Genomic DNA, 12,164 nt, shown 5'->3' with positions numbered 1-12,164 from the left:
TGTCTGGTTGACTGCTGTGCTGAGTATGCTACTGGAGACCCATGCAAAAGCTCTCAGGGTTTGTCGTGAGAGGAAAACCATGACACCTTACTTGAGACACCTCAGAAAGTAGATTGGGGCATAGAGAAAAACTAACCAAGTACACCCAAAATTACTGCACTTGGCAAAACATAAGTCATATTACACTAAAGGGCATTAATGAATATTATAAATATTGTATTAAATACTATAATTGCAGAGGAAAAGAGATTAACTGATATGATTAATACATCTCACCAAGCAACAGAATCACAAAATCGGATAGCAATTATGGGGAAACAGATGCAAATGATACACTACAGCAGCCAAAAACATAAAATCAGTGCAGAAAGAATACAAAATAACCTAAATATTGAAACTCCCAGTAAGTGACAGTGCCAGCTGTGCTCCTGTGGGCACCAGAAGAGTTGGCAAACCCACACTCAGATGAGAACTACAGGGAAGCTGAAGATGAGTACAGATTTATGGAAGATAAAGTATAAATGCTAAGAAGAAAATCCCAGAAAATACAATTATGTAAAAATACAGTAAATACAAACCCAATCACTAACCCTAACCAAAGAGTTTCAACTTCAAAGTAGAGAGGCAAAACAGAGAACACTTTTTTTTGCTACAATACAGTATATAAGTCTAGAAACTTAGCCGAAACAAAAACTAACATCATTATTAACTAGCTAACAGTTTGCTAGCTAGTTAGTAGGAAACACTGAAACTTGTAAAATTTTCATCTAAAATTTGCACAAAATTATGTAAAGGTAATAGATTAAGAACAAAAACACTGCAAACAAATTAGAATGCAGTGAGTATTACATACAAATGCTAAATTCTCATTGCTGTACAGTGCTCCCCCATTCTTACGCAGGGATAGGTTCCAGAACCTACTGAGGAAATACAAAATCTGCAGAAATGCCAAAATCCTCTCTAAAAATGCTTATAACTGGCTTATAACTGCCAAATACCTCAGACTAAAATGCTTATAACTGCCTATTTTAGCATTTCACTGCTTAATTTGATAGTTCAAACATAAATATACCTTAAATTATCATACTAAAACAATTTAATATCATTTCAAACAAAAATACACCCCAAACCATCATCCCAAAACCCCCCAAAGTAACCTTACAATACAGTTCCCTCCTACTACTGTTACTCTTATGTAGGCTATATACACCCCTAAAACGCTTATAACTGCCTATTTTAACAGTTCATCGGTAAACTTGACAGTTCAAACAAAAATATACCTCAAACTATCATCCCAGAACACCCTAATATCACTTCAAAGTCATGTTGCAAAATTAAGTATATCAGCCTACAACTGTTACTCATAAGTATCTCCTATCATTCAGACACGCATGTTTTCTTTGGCCTACGTAACTTTGCGCATCGTTCTGTGCATACCGTAACGCACTGGGTGTACATTTTACGTATATTGATATTTTCTGTGTTGTAAAATGATATTTACTGTGCAGGTACATATTTTAGGATAGTGCTAGTACTATATAGAGCATCTAAAATATGTGGGTAGTTTAGAAAGATGGGACACATACCTCCACAGAATGCTAGGTTTGTTACATCATGTTAGTATTTTCATGATTAAATACACATACATTTATGATAAAAAAATTATTTACTACAGTAAGTTCTTGGTTTACATCTCTCTCTCTCTCTCTCTCTCTCTCTCTCTCTCTCTCTCTCTCTCTCTCTCTCTCTCTCTCTCTCTCTCTCTCTCTCTCTCTCTCTCTCTCTCTCTCTCTCTCTCTCTCTCTCTCAGTAAACATATTCAGTATACATATACATATACTGAGAAAACGCTGCAAAATATCTATAAAAAATTATTTCACTTACAGAATCTATTTATACTATATTGATTTAATCACCATAAAATGTTTAAAATCCGAATTTTATACGTAGGGTCCAGTAGCAATTTTTCTGTGATGACGTAATCTCTCTCTCTCTCTCTCTCTCGTACATCAGTACTGTACTCTACATATTCTTTAACTCTCTGGTGATCTGATGACAAGAAACTGCATCAATAAATTTTTTGCCGTAAGTGCTCCGATGACGTGATTTCTGCGACATTCATAAGTTATTTTGGGGGGAAATTCACCCCCAAAAAATATAATAAAAAAAATAAATAAATAAAAAAAAATTCATCCAAAGAACACAAGAACTGCGCCACTATGTGGGCAGATCTTGGACCTACAAGAAAACGCAGTTTTCACTTTTTTCCTAGCATTATTTATTACCGAGTAATTATGAAAAATGCCGGAATTTATGCATGCGTAGATAATTTTTTGTAAGCCTGTTTGTGCATCTGTAAATAACTTCAATGTGCATGTATTATATATCACTCAAATGGTCCTTCTTTGTACTTTATCGTGCTGAACAGCAAAATGTAAAAACATCAACGTTTCTAAATAATTGTTGCCGTATATTTTCTTAGAAAAAAAAGATTGTCTGTAGTCTAACAACAATTGCTTAATTTTATTCTAAAAATATGTATATCTTTCTTTTGTGCATTTTATAGGAAATTTATTCAGCTTTCTAACGCCACCTTTATTTTTTTTCCATCTTTATTCCTTACTTAGGTCAATACAAAACACCTACATAAGTAGGTTGGAAAATCTGAAAGTTGCACTCCACAAAAAAATTAGCATTTTTTAATTGGTAACAGCTAATTAGCAAACACATTTATAGCAAAATGATTGCTTCCACATGAAAGCTCAAACATTTCCACACAATTTACGTATAAAATAAACTCCTCAAACCTAATTATTATATTTTTCTTGATTATTTCAATAAAATATCTACAATTTTCCTTAAAAATTTCATATTCATCACGTCTTTTTTATTATTTCTAAGCCTTGCAAAGATTTTCTAATTGCTTTAGGAAAAAATTCAATCATTTGCCAATATAAAACAAACCAGAAGCCTATATCAGTTATACTGTAGTTTGGACGTATCGATTTTTACAAAGAAACTTTTCCCTCCACAGCATAAGTCGCGTACTGTGTATCGCTATAGGAACCCCCATAAGCACGAGAGGATTAATGAAAATACAGTAATATCAATTACTGTACCATACGCATAAAAAAACACGAAAATAAACAAATCCAGCAATTCGTGACAGATCGACGTAGGTAGCATTGCCATATTTTTTACTTTATCTGATTTATTGAACTGTACTTCAAGACAAGTTTCGTTGACTATGATTATCACACATATAACAGTACACGAGAATATTTTATCCGAATGTCATACGTAGCCAACTCTCAACATTCTCATCCCAGCTATAGTTTAAGTGCCTTTAGTTCTTGCCCCCAGCAAGTTACTGCGCTTTGATGTGCATATAAACACTTCAGGTCTCTCTCTCTCTCTCTCTCTCTCTCTCTCTCTCTCTCTCTCTCTCTCTCTCTCTCTCTCTCTCTCTCTCTCTCTCTCTCTCTCTCTCTCAGTATACAGTACATATTACTTCGATGGAAAAAACAGCAAAATGTCAATGAAACATTATTTCATTTACAGAATCCATTTATACTCTGCTTAGACTTTGTGTAAAAACCACAGTTTCTCTCTCTCTCTCTCTCTCTCTCTCTCTCTCTCAAACAGTATAATATCCTTCAATAAAAAACGAGTAAAATATCAATGAAACGTTATTTCACTAACAGAATCCATTTATACTGTACTTAGACTTCGATGTAAAAACCAGTTTCTCTCTCTCTCTCTCTCTCTCAGTATACATATATTTTACTAAAAAAATACAGTAATTAGTGAATAAATAGTGTTGCTCTATGAAAAAAAGCTAATTAGTGATAATTTTAGAGATACAGCCCAAAGAAAAATTCTCAAATTAGTGAAACTTCCATGGATAAGTGAATGATGTGTTCCACAAAAATCCATGACAAAGTGAACCACGGAAATGTGAAATGCATAAAACCAGGGGGGGGGATGTACAATTAAAAAGTCCACTACTAAGAGTTAGCTGCACCTTACAAAGCCAACAAAGCAGGAAAATGACACCAGCAACTGATCAGTACCTAGTAATTGCAGAAATTACTATCATTACTTACTGAGAACACTAAAATAAGAAAAGGCTCAAATAAACACTGAAGCGCTGGAAAGAACAATCACACAGCAAAAAATGAAAAAATGAAATATATGCTGTAAACAGTACTGCAGGTTCACAAGATGTGAAAATGATGACTGGTAGCACCCAAAGTTCCTGATGATGCATACACTGAATGACTACCTTTACTCCTGTCTGTTAGGCAAAAGACTGCTGAACCAAAGGAACATTTGGGATATGACTGTAAGCCATAAATGTGATTGATGGGGTTATGATAAAACAAAAATATGAAATATAATAAAAGCAATTTATAATTCACACAACAACATACAGTACTCACATGAGGATCAAACATGGAAGCAGCAAGGGACCCAGCTAGTACACCAGCTACATACAAAATAAGCAATCTCCACCACCGATGCACCATCTCCAGAGGAATCCCAACAAAAAGAGCTACCATTACATTTGAGAGAAGGTGCACATATCTGAAAAGGTATTCTTCTTAATAAAAAAAACCTAATAACATAAAAAAATTTATAGAACTTACAGACTATACAACATGGTTTGAAAATAAATCTAAAATAATATTAAATTACAAAGTCAAACCTTATCCTGAAAAAGACATAGTTTTGGTTTTAAATGGCTACAAACATACATGGTGTATGAGAAAACAATAACAAATACTATGTTTTAAAATTAATTTCATGGGTAATTATTCTGTGATCTATGCCCAAAACAACTGCCCTTAAGCCAGAAAATTGGAAATGCAAACAAAAGACCCTAAGGATTCGAATGACCTACTTATCAAAAGGACCATAAATTAATTACACTGATTCCTCACAACTTGATTTTTTGCAAATATGAAACCTGAAAACCTAGAAATAAATTCAGACTTTATTGAAATTAGTCTTGCATCAGCAAGATTTTAAAAATTTTAAAGTATTTCAGGAACCAACTTTTTATATAATCTAAGCTTGGAAATGCTTGCAACTTATCTTTGCTTCAAATACATCATTGCAACTTATCTTTGCTTCAAGTATATCACTGCAACTTACAGTATCTTTGCTTCAAGTATAACACATTTACAAAAAAGTTTAGATATAACATGAAATATATTATACAAACATTTGTATAGTATTAGTTTAATCAAACAATATCTTGGGCTGCCAAAATAATTTATGCTGAACTGAGGTAAAGATTACAGAAGGAAAGAACTAAAGATTTCGGTACTGATGCTATCATCTCCGTACATATTAGAAAAGTAACATCTGGATGGATGCACAGAGATAGTTAACTGACTTTATTCAGCTTCCCTGAGACTTAGGTTTTATTTGGTTACTAACATTACATCACAAAAGCACGTGGGTCATTGTTTGAAAAATGTCCATTTATCAATTGACAACTTCTTTTTATATATAATGCTAACATGTCATTAAATCTGGCAACTAAATTACTGCCAAGATTATGGCAAAGAAGTTGTACTTATAGTCTTGGCCAACATGCCCAAATTACATCAATCTAATGAGAGTTATACAAATCCCCAATGAACGTGAGCAGTGGTGCTGCTTCCTCAATTAAAATCTTCAGCTTTTTTACATTAAAAATCCTTGCCTTTCTATCTTATCTGCCAGAGATGAGGACATTAGCTGTTTATGACAAAAGGAACCAAAACAACTAAAAGTTTATGTATGATAATTGTGGATGACCTTGCTGCATTTCTAAAACCTGTAATTGACACCCTTATAAAGGGAATAATTCTTGACTGCATTTCAAAGAAGCTAGAGTAAAATTACCAGACATCCAAACCTGTTGGTTTGGTCAGGTATCATTCTCAAGATTCCTATATCAATATGGTTGATGGTAACAATGACATATTTCATATCCTTTATATTATTGAATAACATAATGCATTTTCTCCTTCCATAAGCCTTAGTCATGTAGAATTAGTACAGAAGACATGGGATTACAGAAAATAAAGAAAAGAAAATCATGGACAAGTTTGTGGGTTAAGGCTACAAGGGTTTACCTTTTCCACCATCAGCTATCATATCTTTCAATTTCTTAAAATAAGTAAGATAAAGCAGAAGTGAAAGCAGGGCTACAATGAACGGTAAATGTTAGTAACAGAAGCTGGGCTAATAACTACAATGTTACTCTTCCTTAGCTATACCTGCCTAAAATATTCAAACAGGTAGAAATGGTGATGGCAGGAATGAATCAAATATAATTGTGCATACAACTGAAACGCTATGAAATCCCTCGGTTAATAACTTTTCCACTATTCACACTGACACTGCATCATATTTTGCATTTATCTAGACCTAAATGGATAAAGTGGGAATAAAACTGTACACTTGGCAGAGGTACATGTGAAGCAAAAAGACTGAATGCTCTGGAGTACAGTACTAAGGAAAATAGATCTGCAAAAACCAAGTAAACTAGATTAGGACTGTATCTGTCCTGATTGGCCAAATGACAATGTTGTGCTGACTGGCATATTGATGTTCGGGGAAGCTGGGTGAGGATAGGAGTAATACTATGATTACAGGTTTCTGTCACCTAGCCACCACAAGAGGTCCTTCCTTACTTCCTGACTCAGAGATATGAGTTGAGAAGGGAGACTGCAGAGTGCAGACCAGTTTTGCTCCAGTTACCCCTGTAACTAAAGTAACTCTGTCCGTAAAACGTGAGCTTTTCCAATGTCGATAAATGATCCAGAACCACCTGTCACATTCTGAACTGGTTGTTCCTGTTAGGACAGGAACTGCACCACTACCCCAAGACTGCTCACATGAGAGCTCACTGGAGAGCCTCTAACTGATACAGAGTCCAAGAGCATACCCAGATACTTGGGAATGAGACTGGACTTGTGCCAGTTGATCAAGATCCCTACATTGAGACAAGAAGCCAACAGACAATACGTCCTGAAAGAGGCATTCCCTGGAGATTGCCAAGACTAAACAATCAACCAGGTATGACAAGAGATAAATACCCTTTGGAAGAGGCCAAGCCAAGACCTAGGGGAATAACCGGACAAACAACTGAGATGTCATCATTCCACCGGGCAAACAACTGAGATGTCACCACTCCAAAACACGAGACTTTGAGCTAGAAGACAAAATAAAGTTATCTCCTAGAGTCCTGATAAAAGGGCACGCATCCTGTAGGTCCATCGAAAGTATGAAGTCGCCCTCTCAGTCTCTAACCTCTGTTGCCTTCTCTACAATGGGGATGGTGACTAAAACCCGGGGACTAGTGATCCATGAATTATACCATACCTTTTTCCTTTCTCAGTCATTGCTTCCACTCTGCCAACAAGACCTGAGGTCTCCAGGAATATGGAGTGTAAAATGAGAACAGTATTGATGTCCTCAAGAGTGGGCAAATGTCCTTGAACAGCAGCCTGTATCCATCCTGAAGGACTCATACAAACTAGGGCTCCACTTCCTGTTGCTGCCATTTTGTGTGATGGTGTGGCAGGCAATCCACTATCCTAGTAGTGGAGGAAGGGAATTGCCACTGTCAACAACCAACTCTCTTCTATTATCTTTCTGGATGGACCTGATGAAGAGGGATGACGGGCTACAAAAGACTTTCATGCCTTACTTGGACAAGGCAGAAGACTGGATTCCTGTCTGGGATTCTGAAGAGTGGACTCCTCCATTGCAACAGATGCAGAGAGCTTCACCAAACCTAATGGTTTGGCTATAGGTGCCTTCACCCGCAGCAAGGGTTTGAAGGATACCTCTCAGTTGAAGATAAAAGTCTCAGGAACCCTCTCTCCTCACCTCAACCTTGGCCTTGTCTACCCAAAGAAAAAGGGTAGCAGCAACCCCAACACCAAACTGTTCCTTAGTGAGAGACTACTCTTGTGAGATACTCGTCTAACAAACAAGGAGAAAATCCTATTTCTCCGGTGATGAACCAAGTTTTCTCACTGGTTGGTGACCTTGTGTGCAAGGAAGGTAAGCGCTCTACCCCCAGACACCAGCAACCTCCTGTGCGTTGCTCACATATCCACAGATGAGATACCTGTCACATCATAATCCATTAAGGTGTTTATCCATAGACTGCAAGACACAACCTGCAGATGCCATCGCTACAGACTCCAAAGCATTGGTTTCTGCAGCATTAAACGAGAAGCCCTCCTGACACAGGCTTTTGAGAGAGAGGTCATTTGTTGGTCCGCTGAATGGTGCATCCCACTACACAGTAGCCTCCACATCTTCTGGAGCATAATATCTCTGCTGACATGAAAAAGGTAGGGGAAGAATTTGCCTTATTTGATGGAGGCAAGTGAACTTCCTGACCCATAGATCAGGGTATTCACCTCCCCAAAATACCAAGAACTAACCCAGACCATGGCAACCTGACTGATGGCTGAGCTTCCAGAGTGTTCCCTAAAGAAAGCTCTATTCACAAGACTGGGCAGGTGAGAAGCCAAGGTTGCCTCCCTAAAATAATGCTCCAACTCAGCCCATAGTGGTTCCAGGAAAGAGGGACCCTCAAGACCCAGGGGATCACCTAAGGCACAAGCTAACCCCCTTTTCAGACAAAGAGGGGGTCACAACTGACTTCCACTCCTCTTGATCCTGACCAGAACCAGACAAGCCTCTTGATGGAAGAGGCAGAGACAAGTTCCAGCGGGACTGCCATCCAAACAGTGTTCAGAACTTGACCCTGCTGCCCCTATGTTCCTATACTCAGTTACCACTGAGTATGAAGACATACGGGAAGAGCGAGAGGCTACATCATCTCTAAAACTTGCCTCAAATCTCACACAGCAAACTAGATGATGCTAATTTGGTCTGCCACAAATGAGGCTGAGTAATTCCTCCAAGTTTTCTCTTTAAGAAATTATTGTAATTTCTCTCAGCTACACAGTAAATTTTATTCACAGCACAGCAAGACTTAACAAATATGGTGTAATTTTCATGTGAATGATTTCATCTCCATGTGTTAAATTTGGTCTGTTTGTCATGGCAAGCTTGTCTACATGTATCATCAAACCATGGCTGGTCATCTGTCCTGAATTTAATGGCCTTTCTAGGGACATACCTTACTAAAATAGCCATCAGCATTTCATTTAACTTCTTCTTAGGATCTGGATATGATATGGCATCTGAAATATTAACTCTTTCATGCACAAATGACATAGTGGTACGTAAAATTACCCTACTCCCATTCCTATCCAACTGACATACCGCTAGGTAAAATTTACCGAAATATTTCGTACATGTCTTAGGAGTAAATTTTTTTTTCGGACAATTAGTGGTTTCCATAGGCTAAAGCATATCTTGGAGTAAATTTTTTTTTCGGACAATTAGTGGTTTCCATAGGCTAAAGCATATCTTGGATCGTGTAACTCAGGCATCAATACGCCCGCCAAGCAGTTCCCTGCACTGCACATGTGCAAATCCCTGGCGTAGTAAAATTCTCACAATGAAATCAGCTGATCCCATGTGGGATTTGTATGTAGGATTACATTATTGGAAACACTCTGTTTTGCACTCTCTTTTTCTATCAATTTTTTCACCAACTGTACTTATTCATTTTTCATTCTTTTATATGTTGATATTTAGAGAAATCTGTTGGCTTTCTCATAAAAAATAATTAATTCGCTTAACTGCTATAGTTTTTGAGCTACGAACAATAATGTTGACAATGGTAACATTTTTTTCGTTTTGATCAACTTATAACATCAAAATGAAACTGTTCCCCTTACCAAAACTATTTTTCTTGACTCTCACTGTATTCCTCAACCTTTCCTCTACATTTTCATATATTTATAAAGTAATTTCCATGAAAAATAACCGAGATAGAGCTCTTAAAAAAAAATAACTTTCTAGTGCTAATTCTCACCGTACGCCGGGCAACGAACTCTGTTTCTTACCCTCTTTTCTATCAATTTTTCACCAACTGTACTTATTTGTTTTTCACTATTTTATATATCGATATTTGGAGAATTTTGTTGGCTTTCTCATTAAAATAATTAATTTGCCTGACTTTCATAGTTTTTGGGCTACAAACGAAAATGTTAAGATTTTTTTTTTAAATAACTCAAATTTTTTCGTATTTAGAGGGCTGGGACTCTTATTCCGACTATTCCACCATAAAATATAAGCATTGAGAGAAAAAAAGGACAGCAAAATGAACACTGTTGGCATAAAATTTCTATTTTTGCTGAATTTTTGAAAAAATTATTTTTTCGCACCGTCGAGCGCTCCCAGACACCTAGGATCTCTGATAGACGCGGCACTTAAACTATAAAGATGTAAAAGTGTTAAGTGCATGACAGGCTTCAATAATGCAGTCCTAATTGGCTCTAGATTTCAGCCAGATTATTTTTCCAATGGTGGCATTAGATATATACTGACTGACAGATAGTCCAACTCAATGGCACAATGATTGGAAGTGCCTATATACTTGCAAACCTTGGACTTGACAATAACTGGAACATCTGTGAATATGTCTAATCTATTACCTGAAATATGCCTGAGTTCCTCAATTAGCTGGAGAAAATTGGAGGATACACAGAACTCAAGAGCAGACCAGCCATGTTGATCTGTGGAATTTTAATTAGGCCACTCACTGTGCTTGGCATTGCAGTCTCCACAAATAATGAATTAAGCATTTGAATCCTGTGACTGAGCCATACAACTAATCCTCTCCAAGAGAGAGTCATACTGTATACAGAATCATCAATATTTGGATTGTGGGTAAACAGCAAATACATAAACATTGTAGAACTTACTGAAAATTCTTAAAATAAAGAACTTCATAGCAAATGCACTCCAAGTTTTTCTGACAATAGATAGGTTGTCCGGACTTAGTGTATACTGTACAGCCATACCTTGCACATGTGGGATGCTACTATAATAAATAAAGTCAGGGCCATCAAATACTGGTAGAAACTCAACCTTTGACTTGCTACTACTACTTACAAGTGTCCCAGATAATAACATTAAATTGTACTTTCAGGCACAACTCTGGAGATCCAGAAAATTTGACATTGAGTCTCAATATTTCAGTAAAATACTCTGCAATTTTCTTACAGTAATGAGTAGCAGGCCAAGGGTTCATCTCAATGTCTCCCAAAAGAATGGAAATTAAAATATTACTAGCACAACTAATAAATAGACACATAACAAAAATATAATAAAAATCAACAGAATAATAAACAAAAACATAACCAACAACAACAGTATTTACATCACTTACAAAAATTTCGTTGAAAGTATAAAGAAACCTGACTTTACGTCATTGAAAAATGCACCAGAAGCAATTGGTTGACCAGGTGGAGCCAGCACACCTTGTAAGACAAATAAAAAATCCTCAGGTTTGCCAAAACAACTAGGGTAGGGCAGTAATGATGGATTTAGAAACTTTTTGAAAAATCAGACAAGTGAACAAAAGAGGAAAAATGGCCAATTGTACCCTAAAGTGAAGGAACTCAAACCCAAGACCACGGCAAGCCATGGTACAATGGCTATGGCACAGTCCAAGGTTGGAGAACAAGGTTGTATTCAGAGTAACCTTTTAGAAAGGTTGTCTACCAAGGTAAAAGGGTCTCTTCCACCTGCTGGTTTGATTTCAGAGTGTCCTTCTCCTAGAAGAGTTGCCTGCCAAGGCTACAGAATTTCTTTTACCCTAACTTGTGCAGGCAGGGACATCACACCCTGAAGTGAATGTTACTAAGGAAAAGCCACATTAGCCCACTACACACATAAAAACTGACTTGAAAGAATCACAAATTCTTTAAAACTGAAAAGGTGAATCCTCACAGTAACATAGAAATGGTGAGCATGTCACTAACTGAAAAGCAAATATAGATAATAATTGCACTCAACGCTATTAACTGACACATCAAAGTGAGGCAAATGAGTAAAACCAATAGGCAGCGCATCACTAAAACAGGAAAACAGCAATAATCCTGTAAAGAACGACAGCATAAACAGCTCCAACATGGTCACCAAGAGTGCATACTAAGTCTCATTGCAAGAGCTTGCAAGCTGGTGTAAGGCTACTTTGTGATTAATGGGTTCATAACAAATAAGTGTAA

The 12,164-nt window shown here is 36.8% G+C and overlaps 1 protein-coding gene across 1 annotated transcript in view; it reads right to left on the bottom strand.

The window, feature by feature from the left end:
• LOC136844156 (rhomboid-related protein 1-like) overlaps positions 1 to 12,164 on the bottom strand; it is a 62,042-nt gene that overhangs the window by 26,083 nt on the left and 23,795 nt on the right. Inside the window, exon 6 of the mRNA XM_067113171.1 lies at positions 4,443 to 4,587. Coding sequence (XP_066969272.1) covers positions 4,443 to 4,587 — 145 coding nt within the window. The remainder of the gene's footprint in view (positions 1 to 4,442; positions 4,588 to 12,164) is intronic.

The sequence above is a fragment of the Macrobrachium rosenbergii genome, chromosome 12 (genome assembly GCF_040412425.1).
Source record: "Macrobrachium rosenbergii isolate ZJJX-2024 chromosome 12, ASM4041242v1, whole genome shotgun sequence".
Lineage (NCBI taxonomy): Eukaryota > Metazoa > Arthropoda > Malacostraca > Decapoda > Palaemonidae > Macrobrachium > Macrobrachium rosenbergii.
This window is presented reverse-complemented; position numbering and strand designations above follow the sequence as displayed.